General features: G+C 63.0%; 3 protein-coding genes across 7 annotated transcripts; 2 read left to right on the top strand and 1 right to left on the bottom strand.

Moving 5' to 3' along the window:
• Positions 1-338: 338 nt before the first annotated feature.
• On the top strand, positions 339-6,663 carry UNC45A (unc-45 myosin chaperone A). Of its 2 annotated transcripts, none has more exons than XM_036389596.1 (20): positions 339-409; positions 712-870; positions 1,238-1,274; positions 1,364-1,539; positions 1,628-1,720; positions 1,942-2,109; positions 2,304-2,472; positions 2,712-2,882; positions 2,986-3,157; positions 3,330-3,630; positions 3,845-3,939; positions 4,125-4,244; positions 4,410-4,491; positions 4,648-4,775; positions 4,945-5,011; positions 5,179-5,292; positions 5,383-5,498; positions 5,589-5,706; positions 5,789-5,944; positions 6,128-6,663. In XM_036389596.1, the coding sequence occupies exons 1-20, from the start codon at positions 398-400 to the stop codon at positions 6,386-6,388; spliced, it is 2,715 nt and encodes a 904-aa protein (XP_036245489.1). In that variant the 5' UTR covers positions 339-397; the 3' UTR covers positions 6,389-6,663. The 2 variants fall into 2 exon arrangements, with proteins under 2 accessions (XP_036245489.1, XP_036245488.1); XM_036389595.1 differs by having other exon boundaries at positions 4,045-4,186; positions 4,351-4,491.
• Positions 6,664-6,733: 70 nt separating this feature from the next.
• On the top strand, positions 6,734-11,742 carry RCCD1 (RCC1 domain containing 1). Its single transcript, XM_036389597.2, is given in 8 exon segments — positions 6,734-6,904; positions 7,274-7,628; positions 10,268-10,389; positions 10,565-10,669; positions 10,817-10,969; positions 11,130-11,159; positions 11,360-11,382; positions 11,384-11,742. Coding segments are annotated over 8 exon segments (1,065 nt in total). The 5' UTR covers positions 6,734-6,747; the 3' UTR covers positions 11,504-11,742.
• A 1,111-nt stretch (positions 11,743-12,853) lies between these two features.
• PRC1 (protein regulator of cytokinesis 1) lies at positions 12,854-18,092 on the bottom strand. 4 transcript variants are annotated; one of them, XM_036389651.1, is made up of 14 exons: positions 18,066-18,092; positions 17,725-17,857; positions 17,316-17,438; positions 16,761-16,991; positions 16,518-16,688; positions 16,175-16,324; positions 15,800-15,947; positions 15,579-15,715; positions 15,255-15,350; positions 14,991-15,137; positions 14,546-14,656; positions 14,317-14,427; positions 13,569-13,754; positions 12,854-13,069 (listed from the first exon to the last, which is right to left on the bottom strand). In XM_036389651.1, exons 1-14 carry the CDS (start codon positions 18,089-18,091, stop codon positions 12,995-12,997), a joined length of 1,845 nt encoding a protein of 614 aa, XP_036245544.1. In that variant the 5' UTR covers position 18,092; the 3' UTR covers positions 12,854-12,994. The 4 variants fall into 4 exon arrangements, with proteins under 4 accessions (XP_036245544.1, XP_036245546.1, XP_036245547.1 ...); XM_036389653.1 differs by having other exon boundaries at positions 13,605-13,754; XM_036389654.1 differs by having other exon boundaries at positions 13,646-13,754.
• Positions 18,093-18,331: the final 239 nt, after the last annotated feature.

Genomic DNA, 18,331 nt, shown 5'->3' with positions numbered 1-18,331 from the left:
ACGGGGGACACTCGCTCTCCGGGGCTCAGTACGGGGGACACTCGCTCTCCGGGGCTCAGTACGGGGGACACTCGCTCTCTGCGGTTCAGTACGGGGGACACTCGCTCTCTGCGGTTCAGTACGGGGGACACTCGCTCTCCGGGGCTCAGTACGGGGGACACTCGCTCTCTGGGTTCAGTACGGGGGACACTCGCTCTCCGGGCTGCGGCGGGGACGCGGGGACACACACGGGGTCGGTGCTGGGGACACAACGCCGGTCGGTGCTGGCACCGCCGGGCCGCGAGGCGGCGCTGCAGCCTCGGCCCCGCCCGCTTCCGGGCGCGCCCCCATCACGTGACAAGGGCGGTGGCGTCAGGGTTCCCCAGGCGATCCGCGGTGACGTCACGGGTGCGGCGCGATGGAGGAGTCGGTGAGCGGAGCCGGGCGGGACCCGGCTGGGGGTCACTGTCCCGGGGGTCTCTGTCCTGCGGATCCCTGTCCCGGGGGTCCCTGTCCCCGGGGTCCCTGGATCCCTGTCCCGGGGTCCCTGTCCCGGTGATCCCTGGATCCCTCTCCCGGGGCTTCCTGGATCCCTGTACCGGGGCTCCCTCTCCCGGGGCTCCCTGGATCCCTGTACCGGGGCTCCCTGTCCCGGGGCTCCCTGCTCCGGGGGTCCCTGTCCTGGGTCCGTGCGGGGCCCAGGGCTGTGTCCCAGCCGGTGCCCCTCGGCAGGTGACGGCGGAGCAGCTTCGGGCGCGGGGTAACGCGCTGTTCCAGGCGGGGGATCACGCAGCCGCCCTCGCTGCCTACACGGAGGCTCTGAGCCTGAGCGAGGCCCCGTCGGAGCGCGCCGTGCTGCACCGCAACCGGGCCGCGTGTTACCTGAAGCTGGTGAGTGCTGGGCGGGTGCGTCCCCGCGGCCTGCTCGAACCTGCCCGGCTGGCTGGGGCTGTTCCCAAGCAGTCACAGTCTCTCTGATCTCTGGCAAGGAATCTTTATCTGGGGCAGGGGGTGGACACGAGGAACTTTAGGGGCTTGAGTAGACCAGAAGTGCCTGAAAAGCACTGGAGGCCATAGGGCTCCCTGGACACCCTCTGAGGGTTGTATTCTGGGAAAGACAGGGTGTCCCACTGTGCCAGCTCACTGTCTCCAGTGATGCTGTTCCCATCCTGTCCCCAGTCCCCAAAGTTAGAGGTGTAGACTGCGTGGGGCTTGTGCCAGCAGCGCTCAGGCATTTTTCTCTCCTGTCTCTGCACAGGAGGATTACACCAAGGCAGAGGCTGATGCCACCAAAGGTACAGTCGGTGGGGCTGGGGAGCAGCCTGTGAGCCGCCCGTGGGGCGGTGGGCAGGCGGTGGGCCCGGTGAGTGACCGCTGTGCGCAGCCATTGCCGTGGACGGGCGGGACGTGAAGGCGCTGTTCCGCCGCAGCCAGGCGCTGCAGCAGCTGGGCCGCATGGACCAGGCCGTCAGCGACCTGCAGCGCTGCCTCAGCCTGGAGCCCCGCAACAAGGCCTTCCAGGAGGCCCTGCGTGCCCTGGGCAGCAGCATGCACGAGAAGGTCAGCACTGGGGGCTGCCGGCCCGCTGGGGGTGTGCCTGGTGGGAGAAGGCAGGGAGGACTGAGCTGCTCTTTCTGCTCTGTTGCAGATGAAGGCCTTGTCCTGCACGGACTCAAAAGTAGAGCAGATGTTCCAGATCTTGCTGGATCTCGAAGAAAAGGATGTGGACAAGAAGCAGAAAGTCTGAGCTCAGGGAGCGGGGCGCGGTGCTGTGGCTGGGAGGAGGGGAGGGGAGGATTGTTGCTCCTGGCCAGTGGTGGCTGAGTGGTGCTGCCTGGGCAGGCTGGGCTTGCTGCCCACAGAATGCTCCCCAAGACAGGGGCGGAGGGTGGGTGCCTGCAGCTGCTAGCAGTTCCTTGTGCAGTGTGCTGCTGTGACCCAGACTGAACTCTCCTTCCCCAGGCTGCACAGAACCTGATCGTGCTGGCACGAGAAGAGGCTGGAGCAGAGAAGATCTTCCAGAGTGACGGTGTGCGGCTGCTGATGCAGCTGCTGGACACGGCCAAGGCTGACCTGATGCTGGCAGCCCTGCGCACGCTGGTGGGGCTGTGCTCCGGCCACCGCTCTCGTGTAGGTGCCACCACGTCCCAGGGCTGGGCCCAGGGGAAAGCCGTGCTGGGGAGGCTGCAGAGGGGCACGCAGGGGAGCTCCAAGCTGTTACCTACCAGGCCTGAACTTGTGAGAGGAAACCATCCTGATAAGGGGCTGGGGAGCGGCAAGGCTTCCCCAAGGGCTCCGGAGGACAGGTGTGCTTGTACCTGCAGACCACGGCCATCCTGGCGGAACTGGGGGCTCCCCGTCTCGCGGCGGTGCTGGGTGTGGAGCACGAGCAGGTGTCCCTGGCTGCCTGTAACCTGCTGCACGTGATGTTCGACTCCCTGAAGGAGGGGCTGCAGAAAGACTTCCGTGGGAAGGAGGATGCAGTGGTGCTGGGTGAGTGTGGGCTGGGCCAGCTGGCTCTTGTACGGGGAGAACCCCAGGTAGGTGCAAGAGGTGCCGTGGGGCTATTTGCTGCTGCCCTGTCACTGCTCCCTGCAGCAAATCCAGGCTCTGATCCAGGGTTAACAGGAGGCAGAAGCCCCTGGTCATGGCAGCATCTCTGCCAACTGTACCATGGTAGGCGTGAGGCCATGCCCAGGGTGCTGACTGCTGGGCACTGTGTTTTTTGGAAGATTCCTCCAAGGACCTGAAATTGCTGATCAAGCACCTCCTGGAGCTGCTAGTGCTGGAAGGGGCCTCAGCACATGGCCGTGACAACGCCCTCAACCTGCTCATCAAGGTGGTGCCCAGGAAGTCACCAAAGGAGACCAACAACAGCCTGAGCCTCTGGGTGATTGATCAAGGTTAGTGGAATGGCTAGCAGTGTCCCACTGGGGCATCGTGCTCCTCTGCCCCCGGTCTGCACATGCCTCTGTGCCCCTCACTGGGCTGTCTGACCTTTTCCAGGCCTGAAGAAAATCCTGGAGGTGGGCAGCACAGTGTGTGGCAGCTCGGGCAGCCTGCCCGTGACAGAGAACAGCCGGATGAGCACCTCTGTTCTGCTGAGCAAACTGTATGAGGACCTGAAGTGCGATGCCGAGAGGGAAAACTTCCACCGTCTGTGTGAGGACTATGTGAGGTGAGCCAGGGTGTCCCAGGAGTGACGGGCCTTTTGTCACCTGCAGCCTGGCAGCACCTGTCACCCTCAGTGCTAAAGCTGACTGGGGACCTGCTGTGGGGGAGTTTCAGCAGGTGGGGCAGGGAGAAGCAGGTGGATCATGCTGACCCTTTCTGGTGGTCTTTCCCTGAAGGAGCTGGTTCGAGGGGCACGAGCTGCCGGGAAAGCTGCGGGCCATTCAGACAGTGTCGTGCCTGCTGCAGGGTCCCTCAGATGCAGGGAACAGGGTGCTGGAGCTGGAAGGCATCATGGACAGCGTGCTGTCCCTCTGCGCCTCTGTCTGCGAGGCACACCAGCTGGTGGCCGTGGAGGCGCTGATCCACGCGGCCGACAAGGCCAAGCGCGCCTCCTTCATCACGGCCAACGGCGTCAACCTGCTCAAGGAGATCTACAAGCACAGCGAGAGGGACAGCATCCGCATCCGTGCCCTTGTGGTGAGCAGCTGGCACAGGGTGTGACATTGCCCTGGGTGGGCTGTGGGTGCAGGACTGCTCGTGGTGAGCACGCTGGCACAGGGTGTGACAGGGCTGGGCCCTGGGTGGGCTGTGGGTGCGGGACTGCCAGTCACAGCGCTGCTCCCCGCTGCTGTGGGTCCAGGACTCACATCAGGTTGCCTACATCCATTCCTGCTCCCACACTCTGTTCCAGGGGCTCTGCAAGCTGGGATCTGCCGGAGGCACGGACTTCAGCATGAAGCAGTTTGCCGAGGGATCCACCATGAAGCTGGCCAAGCAGTGCCGCAAGTGAGCGGGGCTGGGTGCGGGGGGTGGGCAAGGCGCCCTCCAGCTGGGCTCCCTGCAGCTGGGCTGTGCACAGCCACACAGCCAGGCTCAGGGAGCACTCTCCAGGTGGCTCTGCAACGAGGCCATCGATGCGGGCACGCGGCGCTGGGCTGTGGAGGGCCTGGCCTACCTCACCTTTGATGCAGATGTCAAGGAGGAGTTTGTGGAGGACAAGGCAGCAATGCAGGCCATGTTCCAGCTGGCCAAGGTGCATACCAAGAGCTGTGGGATGGGCACCCTGGCACCAGGGAAATGTGCTGGAGCAGGTGTGGGGCTCATGCTCGGGGGGGGTTCTGTGGGAGAAGCTGGGTGGCTCCAGTCCTGGCTGCTCCTCCCTGCTGTGAGTGTGACAGGTGCCCACTGTCGCCACAGTCAGAGGACAGGAGTGTGCTCTATGCTGTTGCCTCCACGCTGGTGAACTGTACCAACAGCTATGACCACGAGGAGCCGGACCCACAGATGCTGGAGCTGGCCAAGTATGCCAAGCAGCACATCCCGGAGCAGCACCCCAAGGTGAGCAGGGCACGGCTGTGCTTAGGAAGAGAGTGGGTGGTGGGACAGCCTGGGGTCCCAGTGTGGACACGGTGTCCTTGAGGCCCGCAGGGTGGGGTCGGGCACCTGCGCAGGTGCTGGTGCTCCTGAGCCCAGCGTGCCCTGGCTGTGGCACAGGACAAGCCCGAGTTTGTGAAGCGGCGCGTGCGGAAGCTGCTGACGGCCGGCGTGGTGTCGGCCCTGGCCTGCATGGTGAAGAGCGAGAACCCGGCGCTCACCAGCTCCTGCCGGGAGCTCATCTCCAGGTGGGACAGAGGGAGCTGGGTTCCCAGCCTGCCGGCATCCTGTTGGTGAACTTGTGTGCCTGTGCTGAAGGCCAGCTCCTGGACAGCAGGGAGGATGTCCAGGAGTCTGGTGCAGCCTGGGCCCACTGTGACGATCCAAGTGCTGCAACTAGTCCCACTTGGTCCCTAGAGTGTTCCTGGCACTGGTGGAGGAGGCAGAAGACCGGGGTGGTGTGGTTGCTCAGGGAGGAGGCAAGGTGAGACCATGGACCCCGCTGTGCTGCCCTGCACTGTTCTGGGAGTGCTGGGGCTCTGTGGTTTAGCAGGGCTGCCCTGGCTTCCTTGGCCACGAGGCTGGGGAAAGCTGTGGCTGCCCTGGTGCTGTGGCCTTGGCTGCAGGACAAGCTGCTGTTTCTGCCCCCAGGCTCTGATCCCACTGTCCCTGGAGGGCACTGAGGTGGGGCAGACCAAGGCAGCGCAGGCCCTAGCAAAGATCACCATCACGTCGAACCCGGAGATGGCATTCCCTGGGGAGCGGGTGAGTGCTGGGGCTGGGGGCTGCCAGGCAGGGGCTCAGCTGGGAGCAGCAGTGGGCATTGACTCAGTGCCATGTGTTCTGTCTCCCCAGATCTATGAGGTGGTGCGGCCCCTGGTCAGCCTCCTGCACTTGCAGCGCACGGGCCTGGAGAACTTTGAGGGGCTGATGGCCTTGACCAACCTGGCTGGCATCAGCGAGAGGCTGCGGTAGGGATGGGGGAGAGGGCGGCTGGCTGTGCCCTCGGGCCTGGCGGGCTGCCCTGGGCAGGGAGCGCTCACTGCCCGCTTGCCTCCCAGGCAGAAGATCCTGAAAGAGCGGGCTGTGCCCATGATCGAGGGCTACATGTTTGAGGAGCACGAGCTGATCCGGCTAGCCGCAACTGAGTGCATGTGCAACATGGCCATGAGCAAGGAGGTGAAGGCCGGGATGGGCTGGGGTCTGTGCTGGGCTGCTGGACCACCACACCCCCCTGATCCCTGCTCTTTCCCCTGTGCAGGTGCAGGAGATGTTCCTGGCTGAGGGCAGCGACCGGCTGAAGCTGATGGTCCTATACAGTGGGGAGGAGGATGAGAAGCTGCAGCGGGCAGCCTCGGGGACCCTGGCCATGCTGACTACCCTGCATCCCCCCATTTGCAAGCGGATTCCCCAGGTGGTGAGTGCACCCTAACATAGCACCCTGTGTCCCATATTCCCTCCCCACGGCGGCCTGGAGCTCTGGCCCCAGAAGACAGGGCAACCTGTTGTGACTTGGGCCCGACTCTGAGATGGGGCTGTAGGGGGGAGCTGGAACCCTTCTCTTGGGATCCGTGATGATGTTGGCCCCACTCCCCTGCAGACGGTGCACTGGCTGGAGATCCTGCAGGCCCTGCTGCTGAGCCCCAGTGCGGAGCTGCAGCACCGTGGCGCCGTGGTGGTGATGAACATGATGGCAGCTGCTCGGGAGGTGGCCGAGCAGCTCATTGCCAGCGAGATGCTGGAGATCCTCTCGGTGCTTGCCAAGGACAAGGACAAGCCGCGGGTGGCGCAGGCGGCCCAGGAGAGCCTGGCACACGCAGTGGCTTACGGGCTCATCAAGCCCAACCCCGGCCTCGCCTGAGGCCCGTGGGTCCCGCACGCTGCACACGCTGCCCAGGCCGGTGCTCACACGCTGTCCCAGGGCGGCCCTGGGCTCCGGCTGCACGCGGAGCTGGCTCAGCACTGCCCGGGGCGGGGGCCACGCTGTCCCCGGCGGTGCCCCGGGGCGAGGGGGAGCACAGGGCTTGCCGCTGCCTTTGCCACCGTCTGCCTTAGCCGGGAGGGCTGACCCGGGGCGGGCCCGGCGCGGCGGAGCCAGGCCCACCCGGGAACACTAAAGCTTACTCTTGGACCACGGCCCGGCCTCCGTCCGTCTGTCCGTCTGTCCGCCCGCCCCTCGCCGTCACGTCCGGTCCCTCCTCTCGCGGTTCCGCCCCGGCCATGGCGGCGCCCGCCTGCTTGTGGCTCGTGTTCGGGTTCAGCCCCGAGGAGGCGGCCGGGGAGCCGGGCCCGGGCCCGGGCCCGTGGCGGCTGGAGGCGGGCCCCGAGGGCATCTCCCGCGTGTGGCCCGCCTGGAGCTACGTGGTCGTGGAGACCGGTGAGCGCCCCCGGCCCGCCCGGAGCCCCGGTCCCGTCCCTCCCGCGGGGCAGCGCGGCCCTTGGCCGGCCCGTGCCCGCTCCCCCTTGCCGCTCCCCGGGGTGGCGGGTCCCTTTCCCACCGTGCGCTGCCGCGCCGGTGGCCTTGGTTCGTCCTGTCCGCCCCGTCCCCTGACGCCGCTTCCCCCGGGGTGGGACCCCCTGGGACCCCCCCAGCGCTCCCACCGCTCCCACCGCGCCCGTTCCCCCGGGATGCTCCCCGCCCGTCCCCCGGTGACGTTCCCGTCCCGTCCCCCCAGACCCCCGGGCTGTCCCCGTCCCGTCCCCCGGGCTGTGCCCAGGGCCGGTCGCTGAGATGCCGCCGCGGCAGGCGCGGGGCTGGAGGTGCGGAGCGCGGGGCTGCGGCGGCGGCTGCCGGGCTGGGCCGAGGCGCTGCCGTCCGAGACGCACCTGGTGCTGCGGGGCGCGGCGGCGGCCGGCGCCTGGCGGCGGGAGGCGGCGCTGGGGGCAGCGCTGCAGGGCGAGCCCGCCTGGAGCCGGCCGCTGCCCCCGGAGCCCCCCTGGAGCCGGCCGCTGCCGCTCCTGCCCGGCGGCTTCGCCACGCCGCGGCCGCCCTTCTTCACCGCGCTGCCGGCCGGCGTGCGGGCCCGGCGGCTGGTGCTGGGCACGGAGCACGCCCTAGCGCTGGGCGCCGCCGGGGAGGTGTTCTCCTGGGGCGGCGGCAGGTGAGCGGGGCTGTGCGGGCACAGGGGGCCGGAGAGGGACGGCGGCGGGTGGGCCTGCAGGGGCTCCGGGACAAGCACGGTGCTGGAGGGAGGCACAGAGAACGGTGATGAGGGATGCAGAAGGGATGTAGGGGATATGGGGGGAGTGCAGGTGAGAGGGTGTCAGAATGGGGGTCACCTCAGAGGCTGGGCACCCATTAGCCTGCACACACTGCCTGGGGCCAGCTTATGCCTCCTGACTTTCCCCTGGGGGTGGACTTGGGAATGTTACCTTACATGTTACTTCAGCTGAGAGAAGTATTGGGGTACAGCTGCAGGTACCCAGTGCTCGCCCACCTGCTGATGGGATCTGTCCCTCACCACAGGCAGGTCCCCAGGCACAGGCATCCCAAATCATGGCTTCTCTTGGGGGGCGCTGGCCTCGCCATGCCCCTGTTCCCCCTGAGTCCACCCTCGCTGGCCCCATGGGCAGCCCTGTCTCCTCTCTAAGCGCTGGGTCTCTGGCTACTGACTCTGGTCTCTGCTCTGAATTTTGGCTCCCTCAGGGAAGTCTCTGAGGACGCTTGGGTCTCTGTATGACCATCAAGGTCCCTGCTCTGTCCCTGCTCCTCTTTAATTTGCCACACAACACCAGCTGGCAGCAAAGCTCTTGTGTTTCTGAACTGGAGATTGATTCCATCAGTCTGTGACAGCTCAGTGCCAGGTCCCTCTGGTACAGCCTGTGGAGGGGAGCGAAGCCCTTGGGAAAACCCTCCAGCCCCAGGGCCCTCTGTCACCTGCCAGCAGCTGAACTCAGGTTCATTTAACACCTGGTGGCACTGCAAAGTTTATTCTCACAAAGGTGTTCTTGCATTTGTTTTGGTTTTGGGTAAATTTTGGGAGGAAATTTCTGAGTGGGGTTCTTTTAGAAAGTAAATTCAAGTGACCCCTCAGTTAAATTGGTTTGGGGAAAGATTTCTTCGGAGAAAAGTGGAAAAAACCTGTTTATTTAATAAGCAAAGAGTTCGCAAGTATAAAAAAGAATAATATTAAACAAAAAAAAAATTGCTTTTCTGAAGAGATGGCAAATTTAGGAAGTTTTTTTGTGAGGTGTAGATTGGCTTGCTTAGTCTTTTATTAGATTTTCTGGCTCTGGAATGCAGCATCCTAGGCTTTGGGGGATTATAGGTGTGAGCTCTTGGTGTTCTTTTGGGTTTTCAGTTTAGGGTAGGTTTGAACAGTTCTAAGAAAAAGATAACTCAGTCTAGGGAACTTCACTGCCTCAGCTAGCTAAAAAAAACTAACTAAAAAGCAAAGGAGTGCTTTCTCCTGCTGTCTGTTTGTGCTGCAGACAACACAGTCTAGGAGAAGGATGTGGGGGAGTGAGTGCAGTTTTTGAAAACAAACTCTGTGTTTCTTTTTTCTCCCTTTTGCTCTCAGAACCAGTCTTAAAAACGCAGAACTTAATATCCAGCATAAAGAGAACAGATGGCTGGGGGTAGAAGCATCATAAAGTCACTCTGGGACAGTTGTTCATTAGGGGGTTGTCTGTGTATTTGCTGCCCCAGTCAGGTGCTGGAGAGCCCAGCCACAGGTGCCCTGGATCCCTGAGTTCTGCTGGTGCCTGATGAGGCTTGGCCACAGGAGCTTCTTGTTCTCATCTGTAGAGTGGAAGGGTTGCTCTGTTCCTCTTTGCTGCTTAAGGAAGACAAGCGCAGCACTGCTCATCTGTCACAGAGCTGCACGCCCTGGCCCAGTGCCCTCCCTGTTCTCATCGCTCAGGAGCGTTTCCCTCCCCAGTCCCTGCTCCTTGCTCTCTGGCTCTGGGCTAGCTGGTGACAGACATAACACTCAGTTTACATCAGCAGTCGTTGCTTTGCCAGCACTGCATTATTTGGTCCTTCTTGCCTTCCCTTCAGAGGAAAGGTTTCTACGTGTGGGAATGTGTACTTGAGGATTAACTTTTTTGTAGCTTGTTTATTCAGCACATCTGAGAATCCTCTCACGCCTGCCTGTGCCAGTGTGTCCCGCAGTGTGACAGCTGTGCTGTGTGATAGCTCACCCCTTTGTAGCTCCTCTCCTACTGCTGGCTGTGGTCACCATTGCCCTCTCGTGAGGGAGTGCCCAGAGCCACTTTCCTGTTGCAGCAGGCCCTTCCCTGCTCCTCAGCTCTCAGCGTCTCTGCCTCAGTCCTGTGCAGATTCCATATGGAATGTGAACAGACTTTCCAGTGCTGTGCATCAGCACAGCTGTTGGCATCCTGAGCTGTCACACTGAAGCTCCCCAGACCAAACAGGCACCACTCTGCAGCTGAGCTGCTCCTCTCACCCCTACAGCTCCTGCCAGCCCCTCCTGCTTCTGCCTCATCTCTGACAACTGAAGCAATTAAAGCCCCTGGTGCTGTGTCCCACTGCTGCCCACCCACCCCTGGCTGTAGCTGGTGTTCTGGTGCTGGGCATCACTCTCCCCCTGGCACTTGGCTTTTCCTGGGGTTAATTCTGCGCAGCTGTGACTGTTCCCTCAGCTGCTCGGGCTCCACCAGCCTGGAGCTGGGTTGGTGGCAGCAGGAAGGGCTTGGTGGGGTCTGTGGGCAGGAGGCAGGAGCTGTAGGCGGTGGGCTGTGTGCGTGTCTGTCTGTCTGTCCGTCTGTGTCCCTGCAGGCACGGGCAGCTGGGCCACGGGCAGCTGGAGGCGGAGCTGCAGCCGCGGCTGGTGGAGGCGCTGGCCGGGGTGCCCATGCGGGCGGTGGCGGCCGGCGGGTGGCATTCAGCCAGCGTCAGCGGTGAGCGCTGGGCTGGGCTGGGCTGGGCGGGACAGCTGGGCACGCTGCTGCTGGCACGTGGCCTGGGGCGACCTGCCTGGGGAATGTGGGCTCTTGGTGTCCCCGGAGCACCCAGTGCTGCCAGCGGGTGCGGCCCAGGCTAAGCTCTGCCTGATGCCTTTTTCCCCCACCACAGAGGCAGGAGATCTGTATATGTGGGGCTGGAATGAGTCGGGGCAGCTGGCCCTGCCCTCCAAAGCGCTGGCAGAGGAGCGAGTGCGGGATGAGGACAAAAGCGCAGGTGGGTGTGGGGGCATTGATTCAGTGCCCTGTGCCATGTGGCCAGGCTGAGGGCAGGCTGGACCAGGTTCCTGCGCAGCCCCTGCAGCTTGGTGCAGGGCCAGCATGCTTCAGCCTGTGAGCAATGCTGCTGTCACCTCTTGTGCAGGGAGCACCAAGCTGATGCCCTGCCAGGAGCAGCTGGCTGCCCAGGATGCTGCATTCATCTCCATCCAGGCGTTCCCAGCACTGCTGGATCTGCCACAGGACCTGGAGGTCAGCACGGTCAGCTGTGGCTCCCGACACACAGCTGTGGTCACACGTGAGTGTCCAGCAGGGCAGGGGGCATTGCCTTGGGGGGCAGGGGCTCTGAGGGATGCCAGGCTCACTGGGACCCTCGGGCCAGTGCCTCTGGGGGCAGGGGAGCACTGTGGGGGATGGAGCTCACTGGGTGCTGCCTGATGCTGCTGTCCCTGTTGCAGGAGGTGGGGAGCTCTACACCTGGGGCTGGGGTAAGTGGCACCTCTGCTTTGGGAGTGTACAGCCTCCCCAGGAGCAGCTTCTGGCTCCTGTTCTCTCACCCTTGGCTCTTCTGTCACTCTACGAGTTCTGTCTACACTGTGTTGTGTTCCCTCCCTCCCTCCCCACAAACACCAGGAGCAATTGCCCTGTGAGGCCCCAGGGCCACATTGTGTCATGACTGTTTCTGCAGGTAAATACGGGCAGCTGGGACACGGGCAACAACATCAGCTCTGACCAGGCACGCCGCGTGGAGCAGCTGGTGGCCGAGGGGCTGCGGGTGGAGGAGGTGGTGTGTGGGCCCTGGACCACCTATGTGCGTGTGCGGGAGCATTGAGGGCCCCAGGAGCTGTGGGTGCTGCAGATGGGGGTGAGGGCAGGCTCTGCTCTGCAGGACCAGCTCCAGGATGGCTCTGTGCTCAGGGCAGGGCAGGCAGCCCTCCTGTGGCACAGGATGGGGCTGAGTTCAGGCCACAGTGACCTGATTGACACGCTGGGAGTGGGGCTGCAGCTGCATCAGCTCCAGGGACACCCTGGGGCGGGCTGGATGTGTTCATTAAATTCACTTTTCCATAAGGGCTGTAGTGTTGGTGTGTGTGAGCCATGTTCCAGCATATCGGGCTCCAGTGAAGCTGTCCTGGGGCGGGGACTGCAGGGGGCTGTGCCTGGGTTTGTGTGAGCATGGTGCTCGTTCTGGGGTGTGGCAGAGAGACCAGCGCTGGCACAGAGCTGAGGCTGGTTCTGCTCCTCTGGGGGGTGCAGAGGAACTCGTGGAGGGCTGGGACACACAGCTGGACCAGGGGACCCCCAGCTGGCCCTGGGGGTGTCCCAGACCGTGTGGCATCATGCCAGCGTGGAAAGGGGAGGAGAAGAAGGAATGGGGGCATGCTCAGAGCAGTAGTGGTTTTGTCCAAGTTACCACTACCGTGATGGGGCCCCACTGTCCTGGGGAGGCTGAACACCAGTCGGAGGGAATGAATTGGCTTTGCTTTGTTCTGTGTGGCCTTTGCTTCCCTCACTGAACTGTTGTCTCATATCACAAGTTTTCCAGCTTTCATCCTGTGTTTGTCTCCACAGTCCTGGTGGGCAGTTCAGAGGGGCAGGTGGGGAGAGCAAGCAGCTGAGAAGGGCTCAGGGTGGTTTGGGGGAGCGGGGCTGCAGCTTTTTGCTCAGCAAAAAAAATCTCTGTTGGTTAGGGACTGAGCCTGAGGCTCTGACTCGGCACGGTCCGGACTGAGGCTGCGGCTCTGGCTCGGCAGGGCAGGCTCGCGTCCGAGGCTTCGCAGCCGCTCCCGCCGCGGAGCGAATCGGTGCTTCAGCCTGCTCGGCCAATCAGGACACAGCAGCGCTAGCTTTTTCAGCCAATCAGGATTCGTATTGGATTGCTTTTTTTTCTGCCAATCAGGATGAGGATTGAAAGTTCAGGGTTTTTCTAGCCAATCAGGAACTGATAGGGACTGTTCCTTGTTTGGCCAATCACCGCATGGATTGAAGCCCCTGCTCTTTCAGCCAATCAGAGCGCGGGATTCCAGTTTTTTTCGCCAATCAGGGCACAGATTGAGGCTGCTGGACTTGGCCGAAAAAGCTGCAGCCCGGTTCCTGATTGGCTGAGACTCCCCAGGCCATGCCCCGCCCCTTCTATCACCGCCTTCGCTCCGCGCAGGGACCCCTAGACGCGCCCGGAGGCTGGGGCTGTACAAGGACTTTATTCACAACATCTAGAATTTTTTTTAAATAAAAGCACATTTCTAAAGCAGCAACGGAGGGGAGCGTTATCCAGGAGCGGGAGGTGCTGCAGACCCTGCATTGCTGCCGGAGCAGGGCTGCATCATGCGGCATTGTTGGTGGTGGAGTTGAGAACACGGGAGGTGCTTTCAAAGCTGGAAGCCTTTGAGAGTTGGCGCTGTGGAAACAAGCGGGGAAACGAGAGGGATGAGGGAAGGGAGGGGGCTGCTGCATCACAGCTCAGAGGGGACAGAGAGAGGCAGGCCAGGCTGCCAAAGGAAGATGGAATACAAATTGTATTATGTAACTTGTAGCCAATGAACATTAATGCCTTTCTTTACTGAAATGTATAAAGAGTAGAAAACTTTTGTTAGTATCACACAATGGTAAATCTCTGGCTCAGCCCAGCCTGATGGGAGGACAGAAGCTGGCCAGGGCCCGCAGGGTCCCCCATCCTGAGAGAGGAAAGCATCCCCTGCTCACTCTATGCTCAGGGGCTCTGCCTTGGAGCTGTCCCTGCACGGGCCCTCTGCCACCAGCTCTGCCAGAAGCTCTCCATGGGGAGTCATAGGCAGGGGCAGGAGCAGAGGAGACACAGGGGGACACACGGGGGGGACACAGGAGGGAGCAAAGGTCCTGTGCTGTGCAGTGATGGGGGGTTAGAAGAGGTGAATTACCGCAAACTCAGAATAGGTGCTGGCAACAGAACTAACGCTGTGGTTACGCTGGGCAGGGGCTCTGGGGGTGCACCCACCGCTCAGGGTGGTTCCGTCCAGCTGCGACACGTTCTCCTTGTTCTGCTCCCTCAGCCTGCGTCGGGGAGGCTTCACTGCCGGGCGGGTGGGGGTCCGGGCCCGGCTGAACTGTGGGGAGAGGTGACAGTTACGGGATGCAGGAACTGAGCACAGGCAGGAGAGCGCCCTCCACTCTGAGGAGCCAGAGCAGTGTCAGGCTCCAGGAGCTCTCTAGACTCTGGCGTTTAGTTCTGGCCCCTGAAACATACAGCACAGAATCACAGAATCCTGCAATGATGTGGGTGAGAAGGAACTTTAAAGCCCATCTTGTTCTACCCCTCTGCCATAGGCAGGGATGCCACTCACTAGCCAAGGATGCTCAGGCCCTGTCTGGCAGCCCACACATTTTGAAGGTCCCTCAAGCTCAGAACTAAGGAAGAGGTGTATTAGAAAAATGGGCTGGAGTAAGATTTTCTGGCGCCCTCCTCCTCCTCCCTCAGGTCCCAGAAACACCCCAGCAGGATGGCAGCAGCCCCACAGAGCAGACTGCAGACAAACAGGGGCTTCTGTCCCCCACGAGCTCAGCAGAGGAGGCGGTGAACCACGGGGTGACAGCAGAAGAGCTGCACCACCTTAGCTGACCTGTCCCTTGCAGCCCAGCCCCGGGCAGGGAGTCCCCAAGGCCCCTCACCTTCTTCCCGGAGGGTGGGAGCCGAGAGGTGGGCGAGTGGGAGATGGCTCCCCCAAAGGCTGAGCGAACAGTGGTGTTGGACATGGTGCTGGCGCTGGAGGTGCCGTGGAGCTGAGAGAGCAGAGCACACGTCACACAGGACACCTTCCCTTCCCGTCCCCATGGGGCCGAGGCCAGCCCGAGGCTGTGCTCCAGGCACACCCAGCCCAGCCCAGCAGGGACATTTTACCTTGCTTACTTTGGCAGGTGTGTGGGGGCTGAGCATGCGCCGCTTGATGGGCGTGCGCGGGGCGCTGCCGTAGAGCATCTCTGCCTCCATCTCCCGGCTCTTCTTCAGGTGCTGTGGAACACGCCTGCACTCACACACTGAGCACCAGGGGCTGCTGACAGTGTGACACTGCCAGGCTCCCTGCTGACAGCCTGGCATGGCCACGCAGCAGGAACTTCAGCACAGAGTCACATGTGGCCAGAGCCAAGTGTCACCTCTGGCACAGCTGGGGCCACAAAAGGGCTTGGCCCATGCAGATGTGACACAGTGGGCACCAGCCCCACTGCCTGCTGCTTCCAAGCTGGGAATGAGCTGGCAGAGCCCAGAGCAGTGGCTGGGGCCCAGCAGGGACACCCCTAGGCTGGCATTCTCAGGCAGAAGCCAACATGCTCAGCTCTCTACTCACCCGCTCCTGCTTCTCCTTCTCCTTCTCCAGCCAGTACTGCTGCCACTGCTCTGACACATACTCCATGAACTGCTGCCCCTTCACCAGGAAAGCTCCCTTGAACTCCTCCTCCCAAGTCTGGACCTTCCTCTCCAGCTCCTCCTGCAGCTGATCAGGACACGAGGGCAGTGTAGGGGCTGCCCTGAACGCAGATGTCCCCACACCCAAGGATTTCTTTTCCTGTGGTCAGTGGGACCACAGGTCCTTCCCCAGGGCTGGACCTACCCTAGACAGCGTCTTCTGCAGCTTTGCTCGCTGCTTCTCCTCCTTCAGAAGGTTTCCTCCTCGATTGGTGAAGCGACTGGGGTCATTTGCTTTACGCTGGTAGAGCAGGGTGGTCAGGAGAGACAGACACACCACCCAATCCCCTCAGCCTCACATGGTGAAGGCCCCAGAGAAGCCAGCCCTGCACAAACCCCAGTGCTCGAAACACAGCACCTCATCCCTGCCCTGACCCCCCGTGACTCCCTGCTCCTTCCAGAGCACTGTCCCAGGGGAGCAGAGGCACACCCTGACCCACGGCTCCCCATGCTCCTGCCTGGACAATACCTCCAGCTCCAGGAACAGCTTCCAGTTCTCCTCCCACTTCCGAACAGCCTCAAACAGATCTTTGTGTGTTTCATAGTAGATCTTCATCTTGCCCACCTCAGCGTCATGCAGCTCGAGCAGGGTCTCTGTGTAATCCTCTGGAGGGGCACAAGAGCCAGGTCAGGGGGCTGCTAGAAGCCCTGGGATCCCTCCCCAGATCTGCCTGCCCAGCCAGCACCCACCATCATAGAAGGGGCTGAACCTTTCCCTCTGCTCTTGGCTGTAGAAGCATTTGTCCCAGTAGTCAGCCAGCTCTGCCCGGATGGCGTGGATGACGGATTTCATGTTCTGCAGCTTCAGCTCCTCCAGTTGGTCCACCTCCTGCTGCAGCTGACCCCCAGAACAGAGCAAGGTCAGGGAGGAGAGGGGAGAACAGGGTTCATCTTTTGCAGGAGCAACTCTCTAGAAGAGGCAGCTGCCACACCAGCCTCCAGCTCCTCCCTGCACGAAGGCAGAATTTGCCCCGCTCCCCTCACCCCTCACTGAGCAGCCAGGAGCACGAGAGCCCCTGGGGCTGCTGCCCCAGCCCTGCCACCGTGAGCACAGCAGGGTCTTACAGCTCTCCTGGTTCGGGCTCTGGAGCCGGCCAGGTGCACGGCCGAGGAGTCTCTCTGCTCCTGGGGGATCTGCAGCCGCTCCCAGAGCGCCAGGATCCGGGCGCGCAGCTCCGCGCACACCGCCTCGTTCAGGGCCCGCCGCCCTTCCAGCTGCACGCAGGGAGGGGAGTGTGGGGTCAGCACAGCCTCTGGCTCTGCTGCACCCACAGAGCCTCACCGTGGCACACGAGAGCTCCTCAGTGCCCCTGGAAGGCTGCTCTAACACACAGCAGCCTTGCCAAAACCCAGCGGCTGCTCTTACATCAGGATGGCAGCCCCAGCACTGGCTCAGGGCACTGCATACCTGCTGCAGCAGGTTCTGGAGGGCCATGATGTTGTCCTCGGACAGGCAGAACGCCTCCTCATCCTCACACACCACGTCCTGCTCAAAGCTGGTGTCCGGGGTGTGGTCCAGCTCCTCCATGAGCAGAATGATCTGACGCTTGTTGCTGACAAATTCTTCCCGCCTTTGCTCCTGGGGTGGGGGCAGTGTCAGAACCAGGGGCCCCCTGTGGGTGCCTCAGCGACCCCTGAGCCCCAGGCTCACCTTCAGGGTGTTGAGGGAGGCCACGTGGCGCCGGTAGCGGTCCAGGTCGTCCAGGCTGGGCACGCTGCCGGTGTCGATGGTGAACAGGGCTGTGCACAGGATGTCACACAGGGCCCGGTCCTGCTCTTGCAGGGCCTTCAGCTCCTGCTTGCGGTCCTGCTTCTGCTTCTGCAACACCTCCACATACGTGCGCAGGTTCTTCTCCATCTGCAGGATGGTACTTTCCTCCGTCTGCAAGAGGCCAGAAATCAGCTCTGTTCCACACTTCTCCAGCACTTGGCTCATGCTTCAGGTTTTACAAAGACTGCGGCCACCAGGCCTGGGTGTGAGTAGATGTTCCCCAGAAAGGTGCACGAACACCAGCAGCACCCCAAACAAGGTGCTGGAGAGGACCACACAGCCACCTACCAATGCCTGCCCTGTGAGGAGCCACAAAGCCCTTGGCTCTACCAAGCACCCAGCAAAGCAGTTTTAAATAGATATTTGCCTTCTAAGCTCTCGGCTCTTGGGACACGCAGGCAGAGGCCAGGCAGACCCCAGGATCCACTGCCTCACCTCAAAGGGGCCCAGCTGGAGCTCCCTGCACAGGGTGTCCAGCTCCTTCCGGCACAGGGCGATGCTCTTCAGCAGACGCTCCTTCAGGCTTTCCTCCTCCGCCACCATCATGTCCAGGAGGCTCTACAGTACGGGTGTGGTTAGAGGCAGAGCGGGCAGGGCAGCGGGACCACCGCGAGGGAGCCACGGCTGAGCCCGAGCGGGGTGTGGGGATCCCGGGGCTGCGCAGGGCGGGGGCAGAGGCGCGGAAACAGCCGGGCAGGGACCCCCGGCGCTCCCGGCAGCCCCGGCCCCGTGCTGGAGCCCCGAGAGAGCGGCGGTGGGTGGGGTCACTCCGAGCTGCTCGGGTCGCGGGCTGCCGCTGCATGCAGCAGGTGCGCGGCACAACAGCAGAACCGGCGCCCCTCACCTTGATGTGCTTCCTGACGACATCCGTGCGCTCCAGGCGCTGCTCCTCGGGAATGCCGATCTCCTCCCAGATGTCCCGCAGCGCCGCCATGGCGCGGTTCAGGCAGGACACGGCCTCGTTCGCCAACACCTCGCTGGGCACGGCGGGGCCGTCAGCGGCACGGCCGGGCCGGGGCCCGAGAGCCTCCGAGCCACGCCCGTCCCGCCGGCACCTCACACCGCGCTCCGCAGCGCCTCCGCCCCGCCGCGCCCCAGCCCCGAGTCCCGGTTCGCCCCGGTTCCCGGCCCCAGTGTCCCCCTGTTATCCCGGTTATCCCCGTTATCCCGGCTCCGGTCCCGCACCTTTTCCTCACCGCTCCGCGCTCCATCGCCGCGCGCCGCCGATTCGAACTGCCCCGGCCGCGCTGACTGGCTGCCGCGCCGCCGCGGCCCCGCCCACAACCGCCACCCAGGCCGCGCCCCGTCCCGCCCCAAGCCGCCCCCAGCCAATGGGAGCGCAGAGCCTTGGGCGCTGCCAGCCAATCCGGAGCGAGACCGCCGCCGCGTCCTGCGCGGGCAACGGCGCCCCCGCGCGGCCGCATTTGGAAAGCGCACCGTGACCGCGCCCG

The sequence above is a fragment of the Molothrus ater genome, chromosome 13, assembly GCF_012460135.2.
Source record: "Molothrus ater isolate BHLD 08-10-18 breed brown headed cowbird chromosome 13, BPBGC_Mater_1.1, whole genome shotgun sequence".
Taxonomy (NCBI): domain Eukaryota; kingdom Metazoa; phylum Chordata; class Aves; order Passeriformes; family Icteridae; genus Molothrus; species Molothrus ater.
This window is presented reverse-complemented; position numbering and strand designations above follow the sequence as displayed.

Bases quoted from the DNA above. Each gene is read 5' to 3' on its own strand.
- UNC45A (XM_036389595.1), top strand. The intron at 3,940-4,044 runs GTGAGCGGGGCT...AGCACTCTCCAG, and splicing joins CTGGCCAAGCAGTGCCGCAA to GTGGCTCTGCAACGAGGCCA. The intron at 5,293-5,382 runs GTGAGTGCTGGG...CTGTCTCCCCAG, and splicing joins TGGCATTCCCTGGGGAGCGG to ATCTATGAGGTGGTGCGGCC.
- PRC1 (XM_036389651.1), bottom strand. From the start codon at position 18,091: ATGGAGCGCGGAGCGGTGAGGAAAAG. The intron at 16,325-16,517 runs GTATGCAGTGCC...CCCTGCGTGCAG, and splicing joins TCCAGAACCTGCTGCAGCAG to CTGGAAGGGCGGCGGGCCCT. The intron at 13,755-14,316 runs GTGAGGGGCCTT...CTCTCCCCACAG, and splicing joins TCCCACCCTCCGGGAAGAAG to TTCAGCCGGGCCCGGACCCC.